General features: G+C 49.6%; 1 protein-coding gene across 1 annotated transcript in view; it reads right to left on the bottom strand.

Annotated features, from left to right (window-relative positions):
- Positions 1–400: 400 nt before the first annotated feature.
- Positions 401–20,274, bottom strand: part of DMBT1 (deleted in malignant brain tumors 1) — a 77,461-nt gene continuing 57,587 nt past the window's right edge. Inside the window, 11 exon segments of the mRNA XM_023511763.1 lie at positions 401–1,004; positions 2,910–3,298; positions 7,431–7,615; positions 8,493–8,701; positions 10,450–10,600; positions 10,852–10,900; positions 12,393–12,715; positions 13,145–13,347; positions 13,826–13,979; positions 17,513–17,545; positions 18,900–19,250. Of these exon segments, the coding sequence (XP_023367531.1) occupies positions 683–1,004; positions 2,910–3,298; positions 7,431–7,615; positions 8,493–8,701; positions 10,450–10,600; positions 10,852–10,900; positions 12,393–12,715; positions 13,145–13,347; positions 13,826–13,979; positions 17,513–17,545; positions 18,900–19,250 (2,369 nt within the window). The 3' untranslated portion in view covers positions 401–682.

The raw sequence follows: 20,274 nt of genomic DNA on the forward strand, positions 1-20,274 counted from the left end.
ACCATGGGTGCACCCTGACGGGGAGGGTTTGTGACAGTTATAGTGGCTCCACCCTGTCCCCAGCAGCATGGCCACCATAGCTGTTCACCTGTCTCCAGCCTGGGGCAAAAACCCTGGGAAACCCTCTACAAACCTTTCCCCATCCTCGCCCACAGAGAAACACCGCGCAGAAGTCACGTTCCTTGTTCCAAAGACAAAAATGAAAATGGCTTGCACCAGGCTGAACCCTGCCAGCAGCTAGAACAAATTTCAGAGCATCTAGTCTGATAGATTGACGCCGTCACTGTGAGGGATGTGTTATCATCATCTTGTTAACACGAGTGACAAGAACAATAGTAACAAAAACTCCCACTCGCCGAGCACCCAATGACTTGTACCAGACAGGGCTGAGGCAGTTTAATCAGCATCATTTTATGGAACCCTCTCAACAGTCCTGAGAGACAAGTATTCACAGTTTCATTTAATAAATGAGTTCAGACCCCAAAGGATAAAGGTGTCAGGCTGACAGCCACCCAGGCAGATCTATGTTGACCACGCCCGATACCACAGCCTTGCATGGAGGCAGGAACTGGGTGCTTCAACTTGTATGGTTAGATATAGCATGCAGGGTGCCTAGTACACAGTAGGTGCTCAATTTGAGTTGGAACGTGACACCAACAGAAACATTTCAAGTCCACAAGAGTTATGGACCTGTGCCGTTGTGGGCAGCAGGGTCCGAGGGTGACCCCTTGCCCAGGCTCCTCTTCTTCACTTGGTGCGTCTGCAGCTGGATGGGTCCCAGGACAACGTCCACCTTCTCCTGGTAGGAGCCCACATCCCTCTTGGACCTCACCACGCAGCCTCTGTAGCAGCGGGAGGAGTAGTCATAGGCCCTACACACCACCACTCTACACTGCAGGTACACAGAGGGGAAGCGGTTCAGGAAGTGGAAGGCGTTGAACTTGAAGCGGGCGACACGGGAAGACGGCTGGGGGTAGGACCGGTAGGTCTCATCCTTCACGCACCTGGAAGGAGAGAAGACCAGCCCATCAGCTCTCATCAATGCCCCGTCTTCTTTCTGACCCAGGTGCAGCAAGTGTGAAACTCCACAGCCTAGCTCTGCTGCCCGGCCTCCCACCCCACCCACCCACCTTCCTTGTGTCCACGTGGAGCCAACCCTCACTGGTGGGTGTGCAAATAAAACCTGGCCACTCTGGTATGTCACCAGACTCTTTAAGTGGCAAGAGCCCAGGAGCAGGGCCCAGAGACAGGGCAGAAAGAAAAGGACTCTTCTCTTTCCTGGTCTCAGGGCCAGGCAAGGTGACCGAGGCTGCACTCTGGGCACCCCAGTGGCCCTGCCCTTCCTGACCCTCCCTCTCTCAGGGCCTCTCTCCTGACCCACCCAGTGCCCCCTCAGCCCCACGCAGCTGCACCTCCTGTACTGGCCTAAGCACCCTCTGGGATGCTCCCTGATATAAATCCCCCCCACACTGCCTTGGGCACCCAGTCTCAGCTGGAGTGATCTGGAAAGTAACCTGAGACTGTGCTTAGAGGTCTTCTCTAGGGTGTGGATGAGGTAAGTCTCCCCGAGGTCCCCCAGGTAAAGCAGCAGTTCACACCAACCCACGTTAGTGGGCATTGAGGATTTTGAGGGATATGGGAGGAGGTGGGCAAGGAAAGTCAGCCCTGGGGGTTGAGATGGATCCTTTCCAGGACTGGGGGGGCAGGTGTACAGGGTGGCCTGACTCTGCCTAGGGTCTGGCCAGGCCTGCTGGGCTCCCTCCTCCAGCTTTCAGAGTTTCCTTACTGCGTGTCAGCTCAGATTCTCCCCAACACTGAGATTTATTTATTTATTTATTTAGTATTCCAGATGGCTTCCTTATTAGCAAAGGTAGGAAAGAAAACACCTGGAAGCTGGATGAGGCACATGGAGAAAAGATTGGGCCAACTCCAGAGCTGCCTGGGCAATAACTTCCTGCGTGGGCCAGTGCCCCTACCTCAGAATCACCAGGGGATATTTTAAGAATAGGAGATACCAGAGCCCCACCAGACCAAATACTGAGAATGTGTGGGTGGGGCCTGGGCAGGGTTCTGCCAGCAGTGTCCAGGTGGGTAACCTGGTTGATGGCCAGTTGTAGCCAATGAATTCCTGCACCAAGTGCCAGCTGGACACGTCTATCACCCCCACACGGGTGAGTCAAGCCCCACCTAGCCCGAGTGCAGCCACCCCGGGAAGCTGGGCCATGGCAGAGCGGCCCAGCCTGGGCTCTCTCTGAGCCCAACCTGGCAACCCCTCTCCTGACCTCTGCACCTCTTAAATTTGACCGGAACCACAGACTCCAAGAACTTCTCTTCCTGGGTCGACAGAGGGCACAGGGACTTCCTGCCGCCTCAGTGCAGGATCTTTGTGGCCCAGCTGCTATGCACACCTGTACCCTGTACCCCTCTTCTCTTTCTCACCCAATGCTACCAGCAACCTCACCATGGGGGCACCACCATCCCCAGATGATGGGAGAGGATCTGGCCCAGAGTCACACATGTGACAGAGTTGGTGTTTCAACCTTGGTTTTCTCCCAAATCACTGCAGTTTCCACTGCATGCAGAGATTTTTAAGCCTGAGGCCGGTGTCTAATCCCAGTTTACAGCCAACCCACAGGTGGCCACTGGTGGGCTTGGTCCATTCTCCCCACATGCTCACTAGAGATGACACATGATCACTCCACCCGTCTCATCAGGGATGTGATCCAGGACACAGCATGAAAGCACCTCAAATGGTAGAAGCCACCAGATGTTATCATATGTAGAAAAGGATCTAAGTAAACTTGAACTACTAGGAACTGTGTGGTTAACCAGAATCTGCCTTCCTTGAGCTGCTCACGCTGAAGCTGTCAGGTAAAGGTCGAAGCCCATCCCACAGAGTCGGTCCTTACCCACTGCGGAGTAGATCATAAGTCAGAGATGTGAAGTCACTGGGGTGAGGGGACGCCACACAGGTGTCCACAAACAAGGCCAGGGAGGCATCGGAATGGAGGATTTCAGCCTGGAGGTACAGATTCTGGTCCAGGTCCACATAGTACGGGCTGCTGGTCACAGGATACAGGAACGAGGAGGACGTGTAAAAGGAGATATTCACGTCGAAGTTGCCATACTGGACTTCCTGCACCTCGACGGTGTCGTTGGTGATGTACATGGTGTTGACCCAGGTGTCCTGGAGCATCTTGCAGCTGACGTGGATGTGGAGGTCCTTCTTCCTTGTGATGATGCCACTGGACACAACTGCTTTCAGGAGGTTGGAATAGTTGATGGTGTCATTTTCTACCTAGAAGAGGCAGGCAGGAGAGCAGTTAGGTGAACGTCACCTGCCAAGGGACACCAGTGCAGATGTGAGGTGGGATGAGAGGGGAGCAGCTCAACAAGACATCCGGATCCTCCCAGAACAACACAGAGATGGCACAGGCATACTCCTGTGGCCACTATTACTGGGTGGGGGGCTGGACCCCCGGCTCATGGAGCACGACTCAGCTCCTTTCACACCTCCCCCCTTCCTCCGCCACATGTGAGGACCACAGTTGTGGCCCAGCTCCTGGGGCCATGGGGCAGCACACTTCAAGATGAATGTGTCTGATGAGCCCACATCTTGCCTCGTAACTAGCTGTGTTTGGACCGTGTGCCTCAGGCCCGCCTGGCTTGTTCTGTTTCATTCTCACTATTGAAGGAGTTACTCAAAGGGGCAGTCACAAATTTATGGGGATGGGGTTTGATGGGATTAGTTGTATTTGTTTTCTGTTTTGATTGGGAGCGATTACAGCGTGGAATCTAACGCTGGGGGAGCTGAAGCCACAGAGGGCTGGTAGGGACTTCCCCAGAGGCACGTGGACAATCAGGTGGGCCATGGTAATACCAGAAGAGAATCTGTTCCATGCTGCTTTTCTGCGTCCCTATACCAAGGGACTGTTTCCTACTGTGCCTTTCACTAAGCAGCAAATTCCTAAGAACACTGGTCTCTCACTCCCCTGAGGTGCCTGGGATGTCTTAAGAGAGACCATTCCAGGGATGACTGCCTTACCCCTGCAAGCATGAGAGCACCTACAAGAAAGGATGATGCCTAAACATCATTTTCCCTGGGCTTGGCCTTGTCGTCAATAGCAGTAGTAGCACCTGTAAATGTCTGTGCAATAAATGAAAGGTGCAGGGGCCAGCGGCAAGAAACATCAGTCCACCAGGCCGCCATTGTAATCAGCTGGCCCCCGATTGAGTGTGGCTCACTCGAGCCATCTCTAGGCTGGAGACTGCAGGAATTCTTCCCCTCCCACAGGCTCTGACGGTCAGAAGCAAACTTCTCCTAGCCAGATATGACAAGAATCCCAGCACACCTCGGAATGAGGATGAAAATAACACCATGGTGAGCTACACAGAAGCCCTTTGCCACTGTCAAAGGCAAAACTCCATTCCTGGCTGGTCCAGACATTAGACAAGGTCCCTTCTGAAGCCAACACTGACACAACTCAGCCATAAGTACTCTTTAGAATGGCGTGTGCTAGAGACTCTTCTATGTCTGGTCTTCAGTCACAGAGATCTTCTCTGGCTGTGACCCTTCCAGACCAAACTTGGGGAAAACTTTACAAGAAACTTAAAGTGGTTTCTACTGCCTCTTAGACATTTCTTTCTCCCTGTTCTCTGGGTTGCCTTTTCCCAGGCTGACTAGGAGCCTGCGCTGGTCATTTTGGCCAGCAGGGGTCGCCAGAGCCCATACTCTGGGCTGAGTTCTGGGCCCGTTACATTTTCTGCCTTTACACCAATGATTGTCACAATAAACTCCATAGGATTTTTGTCACCTTCTCACTTTTTCAAAGTCAATCGTAATGCTTTCACTTTGTACAATACCATGAACATGTTCATGGAGTTTACATTTGTCTAGGACTTCTATGGTTGAGCTAAATTCTGAATCCACTCCAAGCAATGAACGTGCAGTGCAGATTTATTTCTTGGTCAGAAGCAGCAGTTCTAATTTTAGATTAAAATTCATAATGAGTTCAGTATGGAAGGAAGCCAATCTCCTCTGTAATGGAAAGTCTTGCTGATGAGTTCACTGGTGTCCCGTGCAGACTCGACCCTTCCTGCCTTGGGAGCCTTCTCATGGTGGCCAGGTGTTGTCTCCCTCAGCCACATCAGCAGGCATTCGCCACACAACTGCTAAATGGGGAAGCCTGGTGGAGTTGCGGAAAGCTCCAGCTATGGGCCTCACAACCCTGCCCTGTAGCGCTTCATGACCATATGGTCATGGGCAAGTGGCACCCTTTCCGTAGACCTCCACTGCAGTGATTTTCAACAAGTGTGTCCTGGCACACTGGTGTGCCATGAGAGGATCTTAGGTGTGCCTCAAAAATTTGTAAAATATCATTAATTATTTTTGAAAGAAGTTGAAAGCACAGTTAAGTATATTCTTTTTTTTATTTTCTCTTTTTCTGGATCAACATAATTTAAGTGTGCCATGGAAGTTTAACTATAGGGTTAAGATGTGCCATGAGATTTTTAAAAAGGTTGAAAAACACCGCTCCATTGCCTTATGATTAAATGGGAATAAAGTCCCGAGAATTTGAACAGTCATGGTGAACTCTTAGTTCAGTGCCTGGCACACACATTCGCTGTTAATGACACTGTGGTAACGTCACAGCCCTCAGTTGGTAGGTGTGCAGCTACTTAGATGGAAGGATAAGAACATGGCAGGCACTGTCTCCACCAGCCAAGCTAGAAGAAACAGGGTTGGCGCTATATTTGGCTCTGCAAATGGGTGTGAAGGATTGTCAGTGGGGTTGGTCAGACATCAGAGGCTCCAGGGTATGTGTTTGGAACAAAAATAATTATCACCTTCAGCGAACTGACTCTCACTGACCAACTCCATGACAATCCAGAACCCAACACAATTAATTTACAGAGAGAAACAGAAACACAGAATAGAATAGAAGCTTGTACGGTATGAGCAATATGTGCTTGCCCCTGCAAAGTCTACCCGCTATGTTCGGGTCTAGCTACAGGGTGGGGCGACCACATGGCAACCGCAGGCCCTCAGACACAGGTGTTGTGGCCAGCAGGCCCGCCCATTGGCTAAATGAGTGTCATTTCCTCTCTGAGTTTCCTGAGTGACAAAGGAGCAGGGCGACATCGCCACATAACAAACATCATTCTCTCAGCACTGGCCCAGCACCGAGCTCACAACAAATGCTCTATGTGTCTTTGTTGAAGGAACATGACCCCGACACACAGAAGCCATCTGAACACGTGTGTGGCACGAGCATCCATGTGTGTGTTCACTGTGGCCCTGAGCCAAATAAAAGCAATGGCACTTTTTTGTCTTTGACAGATGAAACCTTAAAATAATTATGTAGGTGTCAGACAAAACTTTAGAACTTAAAATGGCTAATTTAAAATAAATTTACATAAAATTAAAGCACCCATGATAAAGGTACCATCTGATGAGGCTTGACCCTGGGGTTGCCTCCATAGTAAGCAGCAGCTCCACACCCAAGCCGCTGCCCCCAGCCCTCTGATGTCCCTCCCCTCCAGCCTAGCAGCAGGTGACCCCTGGGCAGATTTATGTCATCACACATGTATCCTCCATTTCTAAGTTGTAATGTAGATGGAGTCACAAAGCATAGGCTCTTCTGTCTGGCTCCCTTCACTCAGCATAACATTTCTGAGATTCTCAGACGCTAGCATTTGCTGGCCGAGTGGCCCTGGGTAAGCTCCTTGACCCCTGTTAGCTCAGTCTCAATAAGAGAATACGTGATGAGAATCTGGGGACTATGACACAGACTATCATAGTGTCTTCCACTTGTAGGGTGACCAGCTGTCTCATGTTGCCTAGAAGTGAGTGAGGGGTTTCCTGGGATGGAGAACTTTCTGTGCTAAAATGTGCGAAGTCCCAGGCAAACCAAGATGGTCAGTCACTCCAGACGGTGACAGCTCAACAAAGGGTAGCTGCAGAGGCCGATTTACTGTGAGCCTAACGGCCTTGAGTTTTAGGGTCCCCCTCAAGCCAGGGCATAGGCCTCCTTTAAGGCCTAACAACGTGCACAACCGTGTGTTTTTACCAACTTATGAAAGTGAAATATATTTGCATTATTTGACTTAACGAGGCCTCTGGCCTTCTCACCCACCCAACTCAAACTGCATAAGCTTCAGGTCTTACAAAATACAGACCTGCTCCTGGGAGCTGCTGCTGTGACTGTGATATGTCAGATATCCTGTCTGCTGACACAGCTGGAGAGACCCCTCCCACTGAGCTTCCTTCCCCTGCCTCCCTCCTTTTTGGAAGTGGCTATGGCTGTTCACAGCACCAAACACTCCTACCATAATCTTGACCTCTGGACCCTGGGATCCGAGAAGCACAGCATGTGTCACTGCAAGAAATCTTGTTCTGTAGGAAATAGAGTGGGAAGCCCCGGGCTTACCTGCTTGATGGTGCCGCAGCCTGAGTAGGGGATTCTGAATATGACCTGGCTCGGCGTGATCTGGGGCTGACAGCTGTAGCTCCCATTCCAGTTGGAAATGACCAGGTCCCTGGCAGAATAGCCCAGGGACTGGAGGTAGAGCCTGCTCACGCTGGCTTGCATGTGATTTGGCAGACAAAGCAGGCCTGACAGACAGGGCAGACAATGACTCAGTGAGCGCCCCAAACCCACCATCCCCCCAGGCGGCCTTCCCCTTATGGGCGTTGGGTCAAGATGGCTGATGGAGCTGGCCAGCCCTTGGGACATATACAAAGAAGGGACCTTGCCACACACACCCCCACCCAGCCAGCCCACTCCTCAGTCAGGGAAGCCCAATGTGGCACATGAACTCAGAATTTCTCTGATGGATCATTGGAGGCAGGATTTTAAATAAGGGAAATGCTTTGCCAAGTTACCATTTACATATAAAGCAAAGTATCTCTACACTTAACACTGGGAAGATGTCATAAAATGAGGCCTGTTAGCCGCAGAGCCAGTCAGGGCTCTGAATCCTGGTGGCCTAGGAGACCACGGATATCACCGTGTCTGGCCTTTGGCCAATCTATATATCCATCCACTTAACAACCCCAGTTGTGGCCATAGAGCCTGTGTGGGAAGTGGCCGAGCTTCCAGCTCAGTCCAGCTTCAGATAGATGCAAAGTATGTTAGGTCTTAGGACATGGCCAGTGTCCTGCACTCTGCAAAGGTCACAAGGCTTCAGGCCAGGGGTCCCCGCTGCCTTTGACATGGACGTCTCACTGCAGAGCACATCATCTCACACTGTCTACTTAGTATCTGCTGACCACAGTGAGGCCAATACACTGCCTACCCCCACCAGCAGTTCTGGCCCTGGGACCTTTTCTCTGAGCAGCTGGAATCCCCAGGTCCACAGTTCTTGGCCCCTTTCAGTAGGAACTCAAGACCTGGAGGCCTGACAAGGCTGCTGAAATGTCTTATTTCACAACACGCATAGGTTCTCAGTGTGCCCCGCTCCTGCCCAGGCATCCACGCCAGGGGGCTTACTGGTGCTGTCGTTGGAAGGGCTGGAGTAGTACTCAGCCAGGAACCCTCTCCTTGTGATGCTGCCATCACTGATGAAGCGAATTGACATGAAATTGGACGATGATGTGAAGGAGCCGCTGGCCCCATCGCAAACCCGAGCAATGAGTGGAAAGCTATGGGAGGGACCATCGAACACCTCGATGTAATCATAGCTGCAGCCGCCTTCCAGCCTGCGGAGAGAGGACATGAGGTTCCAGCTTCATTTGCGCTAGAATGTGACACAGGTCAGTCAACCTCAGGGAGGGGGGTCACACCTCTGTGCCAGAAACTGACAAAGTTCATCCTTGAAAATAACAGGTTTCCTTAAACCAAGGGAAATTCTCCCATGACCTCCACGCCTGGGTCTTAGTCCCATGCCCTGCTCTGACAGCCCTGTACATCACAAAAGCAAGGGCTTACATCCCAATTTAGACCATTTCTCTTATATCAAAAAGTCCCCAGATACCCCACAGAATGAAATAAATGTCCACCAATCCATAGTGATAGAAATGAAGAATTAAACAAGTAAAAATGGGACAAGCCAAACAAGCTCTCCAAAGCTCAGGTTTCTTAATTACAATGGCAAAATAACTCTGTCCACCCACACCAAAGAGGGCTGTTAGGAGGCTCAGAGGAAGAGTGCTTTGTAGACTTTGTCACAGAAGGTGAAGGTCATTGTTATCAAGACGCTGGTTAAAGACCTGGTCATGGTCAACCTTTCCCATTGGATTCATGAGCTTTAAGTGCAGTCGTTATATCATAATGGCAAAGAGATTAAACTAACGCATCTTGGGCAAAATCCCAAATGAAGTGTTAAGGCAGAGACTGCCAAGGCCACTGCAAATGGAAACCAAGAGGAAGAACTATTTTGTTCAGCGTTGGGTGTCAGAGGGGAAATCATGGTTCCCCCTGGTCCAGAACACTGCACAATACCAGGGCCCCTTAGTGGTCAGTCTGGCCACCCCTGCCCTTGGATAACTCATATATTAATGTGCCTCTGGTGATGTCTCCTCTACTAAAAACAATGGTTTCCTCTTGTGATTAGATGCAGATAACCTAACCTCTGCAGCAGCAATTTCTCTACCTCTGCCTGGGAAAGGAGGTGTGGGTAGAAAAGGGTCCCACGAAACAGGTGCCATGGTTAATAGAATCGCTTGTGTTGGTTGGGTGTGGTGGCTCACGCCTGTAATCCTAGCAATCTGGGGGGTGAGGCAGGTGGATTGCCTTGAGCTCACGGGTATGAGACCAGCCAGAGCCAGGACAAGACTCTGTCTCTAAAAATAGCTGAGCATTGTGGCAGGCACCTGTAGTCCCAGCTACTCGGGTGGCTGAGACAAAAGAATCACTTGAACTCAAGAGTTGGAGGTTGATATGAGCTATGATGCCACAGTACTCTATCAGGAGTTACAAAGTGAGACTCTGTCTCAAAACAAAACAAAACGAATTGCTTGTGTTATTTTGACCTCTAAGACTATCTCTCAGCTCTCCTAACAACTATCTTTTCTACTAGATGACATTTTCCAAGTATGTTCACTTATTTTCCTCTCTTGTGGCCTGCCAGGTAAGTAGTGAGGACACCAGATATTTTAATCCCTTCTTTTGACTGAGGCTCAGGAAAGCTGAGTGACTTTCTGTGGCCACACAGAACATTAGTGACATACCTGGGACTTTAAACCAGAGCATGTTAGAACAATTCTGGGCAAGTAGAAGGCGATGGTCAGTATGACTGTGGCTGTGATGCTGTGACTCCCAACAGTGATGGGGCAGCCGGGAAACCCACTGAGGGTCCACTCTACCCTCCAAGGGCTGCCCCTGTGCTGAGTCAAAAGTTGAACCCATGATAAAGAACATCACCTAGCAAACGGGTCTCCTGACGCTCCAAGCACCTTTTGTTCCCTCTTAAAGTGTCTGTGAGGGCCCAACACACCCACACACTTACTGGACGTTGCTGAAGACCACAGTCACACGGTAGTTATTTCTGACCTCAATGTCCCACACACATCTGGCATTGTTCGGATAGTTCCCAGGATAGAATGGGCTGGAAAACGTCCCTGATGGTTGAGACAGGAAGCCTCCACAGGAATAATTTGCTGTCACAATGAGATGGAAATGGCATTGAGCCCCAGAGCACTCTGCGGTCAGCTGGGGGGAATTTTTTCCACAATTCCCTGACAGAAACCCAAGAAGAGGTGGGCTAGATCTGAACCCTCCATTGGGGGTTGGTGGGGAGGCCTTGCTTAGCGAGGCCATCTCCTTGTATCACATTGTACCCCCACAGTGCCACCAAGGGACAGGGAAGGGGACTTCCTGCCACAGGCTGAGCGGGGAACTCGGAACTTACTATTCGGGTGCGTGATGTTGGCAACTGGAGCTGGTGAAGAAAAGAAAAGGTCACGGTCAGTTTTCTGCCATCCTTGACCCAAGTGCCACATGCTTGCCTGTGCAGGCCACTCTGGGTCTACCGGGAGAGGTGGGTGCATCCCACACCCTTGGGGAGCTCAGTCTGGAGGCGAGGATGGGAAAGTGTGAGTCCTGGTGGAGCGGGGTGAGGTGAGGGAAGGTGAGAGCCCAGAGGTTGCTCCTGGCGCGGACTGAGTGGAGGAAGAGAGTAGGTGATCTGAGGGCCGCAGAGAGGTAGAGAGGGGAGCCCCAAGCAGGAGAGGGCACCCACACGCACAGAGACCCAGGTGTGAGAGGCGTGGGAGCCTTGGCGTGGATGGGCAGGGCGGGGAGAGAAGGCACCAAGCAGATAAAAGGAGTGACTGTGGGGAGTCCCGTGGGCATGCTGAGGGGGGACCTGCACTGGGGAGTCCCCAAAGAGAGCCGTGAAGGGTGGGCAGAGGCTGGAGGTGACCTAATACGGCCCTGGCTGCCCAGCAGGGGGTGGACAGGAGAGGAGGCCTAAAGCTGTCACTGCTACCGGAAGCTGGGAGCCGTGAGCCATGAGAAGGCAGAGCACAGGGGAGGATGGACCTGAGGGCCAGCAGTGTGCTGGGAACACTAGGAGCAGACCACGAGGAGCAGCAGCCTGCAGACACCCAGCTCAGGGGAGGAGCAGGCCCCACCGGGCCCACAGGGACAGGGTCTGGTGTCAGGGAGCTCAGGCAGACCTGACAGGTAGCTGGAAAGCCAAATGTTAGGTGGGCCAGTCCACCGAAGGGCAGAGAGAGGCCCGGCAGGGGATGTGGTGGGCTGGGAAGGCAGGAAAGGGAACTGCTTAAAGAGCGAGCAACACGCCCTGCGTAGTCTGGGGACAGCAGCCCAGAGGCCTGGACGCCGGGGAGTGAGATGGAAATCACAGGTCCTTACCAGAGGTTGTCGTGACGGGTCCTAGACAGGGATAGAAGAAAAGCACAGGTTACCAAAGTGGGGCTGGGCAGAAGGAGGCAGCAACACACCCCGGTGACTCACAATCTGAACCCACTGGTGAGCGTATCTGGGGCCCCGTGCACCTGGGGCAGGTAGGAAACCTGCACTAAGAGGCCTAACTAGGTTTCCCAGCTCCCCCATTTGGAGTCACAGCAGCCACAGCTGCACTCACAATGGTCATCACCTTCTACTTGCCCAGAATTGTTCTAAAATCATCCTCCTATCATTCACAGCAAGTGGGATTATGATCAGCCCCACTTAACAAACAAGTAAACTGAGGCTTAGAAAAGTTAGATCATTGCTAAAGGTCATTGAGCCATATGTCCAGCATAAGGGCCCTGGGTCCAGAAACTGGGCACAAAAAAAGGGCCCCTGCACTGGAGTTCTGGAGTAGACAGGCCAAAGGGACAAGGTGACAACTTCTGCCTACCCTAGCTCTAGAATTGAGCCGTAGATCCCATCTGCCACCAGCCTTCAGCTTTCACTGTTACAGGCAAAGTGACCTCGTGTCATACCTGAGCAGATGACACTAGCATCTTCATGGTGGCCACAGTTATGGGAGAACCAGCCTCGGTTCCGGCACTGCCAGAGGGTGGATTCTGTCCCGGAGCACACGACATCATCCAGAGTGATGGGGCCAGAGCCAGAGCCAAAAAAGGCATTTCCCAGGGCAGAGACCGCGTAGCCACACTGCAGCTGTCTGCACACCACCTGGGCGTTCTGAATGGTCCAGGTGTCATCACAAACGGTCCCCCACCTGCCACTGTGGTAAATTTCCACACGCCCAGAGCATCCATCATAGGAGGAGTTTCCATTGACCAATCTCAAGCTGGCGTCTGAAAGACACAGGCAGTAAAAGGTGACGGCCGTGCCCCCTAACAAACCTCAAAGGCCCTGGGGCTCCCCAGGCCTTTCCCTACCTGCAATTCCCCACATAGAGAGCTGAGAGCTTGAGGTGGGGACACTGGGCAGCTGGAGGGGACCCCAGACACCACAGAACTCACCCCCTACCTCCAGATGAGGAAGCCAGGCAAGAAGAGTTCCCAGGAAGTTGGCGGCAGACCCAAGGCCTGATGTATCTCGTAGAGCGCACACATGACCCTTGGCCAACCACCTCTCCCTCCCGGGCTCACACAGTCCCCAGGGAGAGGACGAGCATGTACAACATGTCGCTGATGCACTTCCTTGCTGTTCCCGGGATGCACCCACAGAGGGGGTGACATGAATCCACCAAGCCCCAAAGACCAGGTCTGCATTGGACTCACCTCTTGGGAAGGAGTTATACCAAGCTAGAAACCCGATGTTTTGGAAACTGATGTCACTCCGAAATTGAATGGTCATTCGATTGGAAGAAGATGTGAATATTTCTGAGGTGTTATTACAGATCTTCCCCAGTACATTACTCCTATTCGATGGTCCATCAAAGATCTCAACATAATCAAAATTGCAACTGCTGTGGGGCTCCAACCTGTATGGGAAAAAGATGTATTAAGCTCAACATTAAAATTCCCCTACGGTTTACAGATAATTGCACTTTATGAGTGATGCTATTGAACATGCCCTTTTTTTTTCTTTTTTTTTTTTTTTTTTTTTGAGTCAGGGTCTCACTCTGTTTCACCCAGGCTTGACTGCAGTGGCATCACCACAGCTCACTGCAACCTCAAACTCTGGGCTCATGCTATCCTCCTGCCTCAGCCTTCTGAATACCTAGGACTACAGGCATGTGCCACCATGCCCAGCTAACTGCATACGTTTTTCTTCTAGTGCTTCCTCAATCAGATTAAAGAGCTTCCTAACATTGCCTGATGCTTCCTGGTAGGGATCAAAGCAACCCAAAGCCTGTCCATGGCATAGGAATGTGAAAAGCATCCCAGCCCAGGCCACAGCCTGAACCACTGGTGTGCTGTAGAGGCCTCACCCTCCCCAGGGGGCCTGGTGTTACTTACTGCAGATTTTTGAAGCCCAGGTTGATGCGATAACCAGAACGCACTTCTATTTCCCAGACACACTTAGCATTGTTGGGGTAGTACCCCGGGTAGGATGGGCTGGAGAACGTCCCGCTGTCATTGAATAAGAAGCCACCGCAGTTTAAAGATGGTCCTGTAGAGGAAGGGGGATTATCTCGGTTGTGGCGGGCCTTCAAATGTTTCGTGAAGCAATCATCTTTCTGGGTGAGAGTCCTCCTAGTGTCATCCTCTACACCTTCTAACATGACCTAATTTTTCCCATAATAAGCTTCCCTCCCCTCCTGGGGCTGGTTCTAGGCTGGCCGACATAATCAGCCTTGATTTGAGTCTCTGCTTCCCCACTTAGGCATGGATGGCAAGTCTCCCCAAGGAGGTGACCTAAGCTTCAGACAGCTTGCGTCAACCAGTAACAAAAACACCAAGAAAGCAACTCAGGGACCGCCGTCATTCTTCAAGCAGCTGAGCACAGGGTCCTGATACTTGACAGGCTGTGCAAAGTGCGATGGGACAAGGCTCTCTGCAACAGGAGGCCAGGGTCTGCCTCTTGGTCCTGCCTCCATCAGCTCCATGGTCCTGATCTTAACCACTGTGCCTCAGTTTCCTCATCAGAAAAATGGGAGCTGCCTCTTCAGACCCTTAGGGTATTGAAAATGTATATATACCCGTACGTGTACACATAAAAATGAGATACGTTTAGACAGTGCCTGGTGCATGATAAGCACCCAACAATATTAACTATTATTATTATCGGAGAGGGGTAAATACTAAACATTTGAATTTTTGTTGGTTTATTGTAATAGAGCTTTTAAAACCATCTGTGCGCTGGGTGGTGGCACAAATCACAGCGTGTCCTTCTGTCTTCCTCGTGCCTCTTGTCTTTTACGTTTTCTAGAATGGACAGTTCAGTGGGTTTTAGTATATTCAGAGCTCTGTGCCCACCGTGACATGTCAATTCCAGAATGTTTTCAGCACCCCCAAGGAGACCCCAAACCCTCTAGCAGTCACTCTCCTTCTCCCTCAACACGCTTAGCGCACGACAACCACTGATCTACTGTCGGCCTGCGTAGCTTTGCCTCCTCTGGACATTTTATATAAACGGGATCGGATAGCAGGCAGCCTCTTTTTCACTGACTTCTTTCATTCAGCGTGTTTTCAAAGGTCGTCCGTGTTGTAGCATGAATCAGCATTCAATTCTTTTTTATTGCCAAATAATATCCCATCGAGTGACTGTGCCACATTTGTTCGTCTGTTCACTATGACCCACATTTAAGGGGTTTTCACTTGGGGCTGTTCTGAACACTTATGTGCAAGTTTCTGTGTGCACATAAGCCTTCATTGCTTCTGAGTATATATGAAGGGGGATAATTGCTGGGTCACATGGCAACTCTGAGCTTAACCGTTTAAGGACTGTTTCCAAAGTGGCCGCACCCCTAACGTTTCCGCCAGCCGTGTATGAGAGTCTGATTCTTCCACTCTCACCAGTCAACTTCCTAATTACAGCCTGTCTACCGGGCGTAAAGTACTACCTCTTTATGGGTTGATTTGTGCGTCCCTGATGCCTGATGATGCCGAGCACATTTCCACGTGCGTGTTGGCCATTTGTGTGTCTATTCAGATCTTTTGCCCATTATCCAGTGGGGTTATTAATGTTTTGTCGTTAACTAAAGGCAGTTAATGTATATATTCCATGTGAAATTCCTTATCAGATATATGGTTTCCAAATATTTTCTCCCATTTTGTGGGGAAATGGTGTTTTTAAAAGATAGATTTGGCCTCTAAAATGTGCCTACCTAGCAGTTCTATTTTTACACTGGGAAATAATTACAGATGAAGTCTGAGCTTTAGAGACAAAGATAAGAATTACAGATTTCTCAGGAGAGTTATAAAAGTAAAATAAAATGTGTTCTTATATATAGTTAAAATTATAAAATAGAAATAGTCTTTTTGCTCTAGAATTAGAAATTGTTTAGCTAAATTAATAGTTTATTTGGACAATTGAAAATTGTGCAGTCATTAAACCTTACAGTATAGAAATAATTTCAATACCATAAACATGCTCATTGAAAGGTCAGGGGGAAAAAGTATGGTGTATTATATACACAAATGAAAATGATTGCTACAAAGCGGGGACGTTATACTGTGTGTGCGTGATGTGTGGCAAAATGTCCCTAGCAATTATGTACTCATTCCTTAATCAATCTACTCATTCACTTGTTCTTTCAACAACCATTTCTCGAATGGAAGACACAACGCCAGGTAATAAGGACGCATTATTAAAAAAGCAGCTGTGGCCCCTGCCTCCAGGAAACACACAGTTTGGCAGGAAAGATGAGCATGGTCATTTGCAAATACACTTCCAACTGTGTAATTCCTCAACTTAAAACTTTTGAGCATCCCAAACTTCCCTTAGAATAAAGCCAAGCATCTTAACACACATGTTAACGCTGGCCCTCACTCACTTCCCCCTGCAGGCACTCCTGCCGCACCCCCCCCTTGAAGCTACCTCCTACCTGGGGACCTTCACGTTTCTCCTGGATGAGGGACACCGAGCAAATGAACCTGCTCCTGTAAGTCCCATTGCAAGTATCACTCCCAGAAAGAACCTCCCCTAACACAACTGTAATTCCCTAGTTAACTGTGTATTCAATATTAGATACTGTAAGCTCGGAGGTAGGAAATCAGCTATCTCTATCAGCCTTCTGTAATTTTACAACCATTCTCCACGGCAATTTGGTGGAGACACATGGAAAGATCTTAAGATCCTTAACGTAGTAGGAGTTAATATTTACCATGTACATTCTGGGTACCAGGCACTACCTTTACTTTAATCCACTAAATCTATTTCCATCCTAAAGGAAAAATTACTGATATAGGCTAAGATCTATCTGTAAAATAGTCTTCATCACAGAATCCTTTCCACTAATTAAGAAATTAAAACAACTTAAATGTCTGCCAACTGGTGACCAGTTAAATAATGGATGGCCTAGTTGTACAACATAATACGTACAACTCAGATATTTAAAATAATGGTGAGGAAAAAAAATAAAATAATGGTGAGAAAATAGTTAATGACACAGAAAAGTAGCTATATCTTTTTTGAAGAGCAAGAGAAATCTACTGAAACTTACCCATATCCTCTTTTTTTTTTTTACCGTTTTGTCTGGGGCTGGGTTTGAACCCATCACCTCCAGCATATGGGGCTGGCACCCTCCTCCTTTAAGCCATAGGTGCCCCCCCAAACTTGCCCATATCATGAAATAAAACTTACATGGAAAAACATCATTACTTTTGAAATTATCCACTTATTATTTATCTACCTTCTTCTTCTCAAAGCTTTGTAAATACTCCAAAAAATAAAGATCTTAAGGTATATTCTTTTAAGAATATTTATCTCACTGATTCACATGAAGAGGAAATAGAACTGTTTAGTTAAAATAAAAGAATTCTTCCCAGCAAAAGAGATGTGAAGGGTGTGGGTGTGCAGGCTGGGTGCGGGGTGATAGGAGAGGCCAGGGATAGGATGTGTATGCAGATGGGGAAGATGGTGAGGATGAGGGTGGCTGTAGGGCTAGGGGTGGAGTGGAGGGAAGCTTCACTTTACAGATAGCCAAGCTTGAGAATAAGAAATTCATGTCCTTCAGGGCAGGTGGCAAACATGACACTTACTCGCAGTGGTTGTAGTTATTGGGTACGGCCAACCTAGGAAGAAAGTGAAGCTGTTTTAGGATTTCACAGATAATCACTTCCATAGTCACTTGTTTGATAAACAAAGTTGAATCTTTTTCTTAGCACGGGACTGCTCAGAGCCTAGGCCATTCCAGTTGACACTGCTAATGGCTACTAAGAGCCAGAGTACATGGCACTTCCCAATGTATTTGGTCCAAGATATTTTCATGTTCATTGCAACACAAAGAACACTTTGTGGATTACTCCCTCAATGTGAAGGAATTCTTCCTACTATTTTATTTGATTGTTTTACTCTTTGTTTGTTTGTTCTTTTTTAAGATAGGGTTTCTCTGTTGCCCAGGCTGCAATGTGGTGGCACAATCATAGCTCGCTGCAGCCTTGAACTTCTGAGATCAAGTGATCCTCCTGCTTCAGCCTTCTGAGTAGCTAGGACTACAGGCATATGCCAATATGCCTGGCTACTTTTAAAAAAAATTGTTGTATAGATGAGATACCACTATGTTGCCTAGACTTGTCTTGAACCCCAGGCCTCTAGCAATCCTCCAGCCTAGGCCTCCTAAACCCCTGTGTTTACGGGGATGAGTCACTGCACCTGGCCAGAATTCTCTATTAGACAAACATGTGCAGAAGTATTACTTGGCCATCCTCCTAAAACGAAGGTCACAATTTTCCATGGACTGATTTAGACAGTTATTTTTATCAGAAATGATGGGAGGACAATGCCCCTTCCACCAGTGACACCTCTGAACAAGCACCGTCAACAGGATATGGCAGGAGGCCAGAGGGCTCTCCAAGGCTGAGCTACCCATGATGAGCCCAGAAACTCAGCTTGTCACCTTAACAAATTTCAGAGGGAAATCAATCCTCAGGAGGGGCCCACCCATGTCCTCTCTCTTCTGAAAATAAGAGGGAGTAGAATTCTGAGAAGAATATTGCCAGGCTGGGAGGACAGACTCACCTGTAGAATTTACGGGGTTTCCTGCAAGAGAAGGAAGAACACACACGTCAGTCTCAGTGCCAGAGCGCTGAGTGAGAAGAATGCAGGGCCTATGCCCTCCTTACACAGAGAAATGCTCCTGAGAGTGGCACAGGAGGGCTGAATAAGACACACAAGCCACAAGGGTTTGTCTCAAAAAAAAGCATCAGGAGTATCTATTCTTACAACCTTAAAGAAGACTGAACCATGTTTTCAGTAGGGACCTTCCTAAGGAAGAAGCTAATAAAATTCAAAGACACCAACAGCTGAGGACGGATGCTACTTTCCTATTAAGGTATCAGAAAAAAAGCCCATCTTGCAGAGGAGCTCGGGGACAGGGGAGTCCTGTGCAAGGAAAAGCCTTTTCATGGAGAAAACGACACACTCAACTAGAAGCCCAATGTCTTGCAGGCCCACCTGAGCAGATGACTCCAGCGTCCTCACTGTGTCCACAGTTATGCGACAGCCAGCCGTTGTGGTGGCAGCTCCACAGATAGGACTCATGCCCTGAGCAGGCCACATTGTCCAGCACAATGGGCCCTGAGCCCTGGCCGAAGTGGGCATTTCCTAGGGCTGACCTAGCCCGCCCACAGCCCAGCTGCCTGCAGACCACGTTGGCATCATTGGTGTCCCAGCCGTCGTCACACACGGTGCCCCAGGAGCCTCGGTACAGAATCTCCACCCGGCCTTGACAGTGGTCACCTCCGTTCACCAGCCTCAGAGCCAACCCAGAGTCAGAGCCTGCAGAGAAACAGGGAGAGGGCCCACGGGCACAGTGAGGGTCACATTTCTGCCATTAGACCAAGACATCTAGGGCTTGGGTTGATGCTCCCAGAAGCGAGGGTGGTAAGGAAAGCCTCTCTTCACCTGTGTTCCAGTCCTTGGGTGTACACTGAGCCCTTGTGTCTTCTCAGTGAGTGAACCTAGTGCCTGGCAACTTAATGGCTGGGCCAGGCCCAGACGCAGGGGACAGACACAGGGCCCCTGAGTACACACTGACTACTAGGTCAAGTGGAACCCTAGGCAGGACACCACAAGAGACAAGTTCCCAGCTTCCCACAATGGAGCAGCCCTAGGACCTGGGCCTTTGGCTGCACCTGTGGCTGAATCCCCCTGTGCCCACAGGGATGCCCATGAGACCTGAGGCTTGTTCTTGTGTCACGTTTAACATTAAATCTTGCCCTGAATCACAAACAATATGTAGACCTATGGAAGACCATCAGCTACAGGGAACATGGGAAGAAGCATCTGTCACTAGAACAGGAGCTCAAGCGAGAAAATGTGCCCACAGGCTTGTCACAGCCTTATCTGTAAAGCCCAAAGGTAGAACGAAAAAAAAGTCCATCCACACATATTTGGATGACAAAGTGTGGCCCATCCATGCAATGGAATGTTATCTGGCAGATAAAAGAAACTGAATCCTGACATAAGCTTCCACATGCAGGAACCTTGAAACCTCTATGCTCAGTGAACAAAGCAAGAGCCAAAGACAACGTTTCCTTTTCATAGAAAATGTCCATCGTAGGGAAACCCTCATCAGACAGAAAGTGGCTGCCGAGAGCTGGGCAGTGGAACTGGGTGTGAATGGTTCATGGGCATGGTTGTCCAGGCAGGGATCATAAAAAACTGGAACTAGGCTCGGCGCCTATGGCTCAAGTGGCTAAGGTGCCAGCCACATACACCTAAGGTGGTGGGTTCGAATCCCCAGCCCGAGCCCGCCAAACAACAATGACGGCTGCAACCAAAAAATGGCCAGGCGTTGTGG

Source organism: Otolemur garnettii, unplaced genomic scaffold (assembly GCF_000181295.1).
Source record: "Otolemur garnettii isolate 467f Iridium unplaced genomic scaffold, OtoGar3 scaffold00021, whole genome shotgun sequence".
Classification (NCBI taxonomy): domain Eukaryota; kingdom Metazoa; phylum Chordata; class Mammalia; order Primates; family Galagidae; genus Otolemur; species Otolemur garnettii.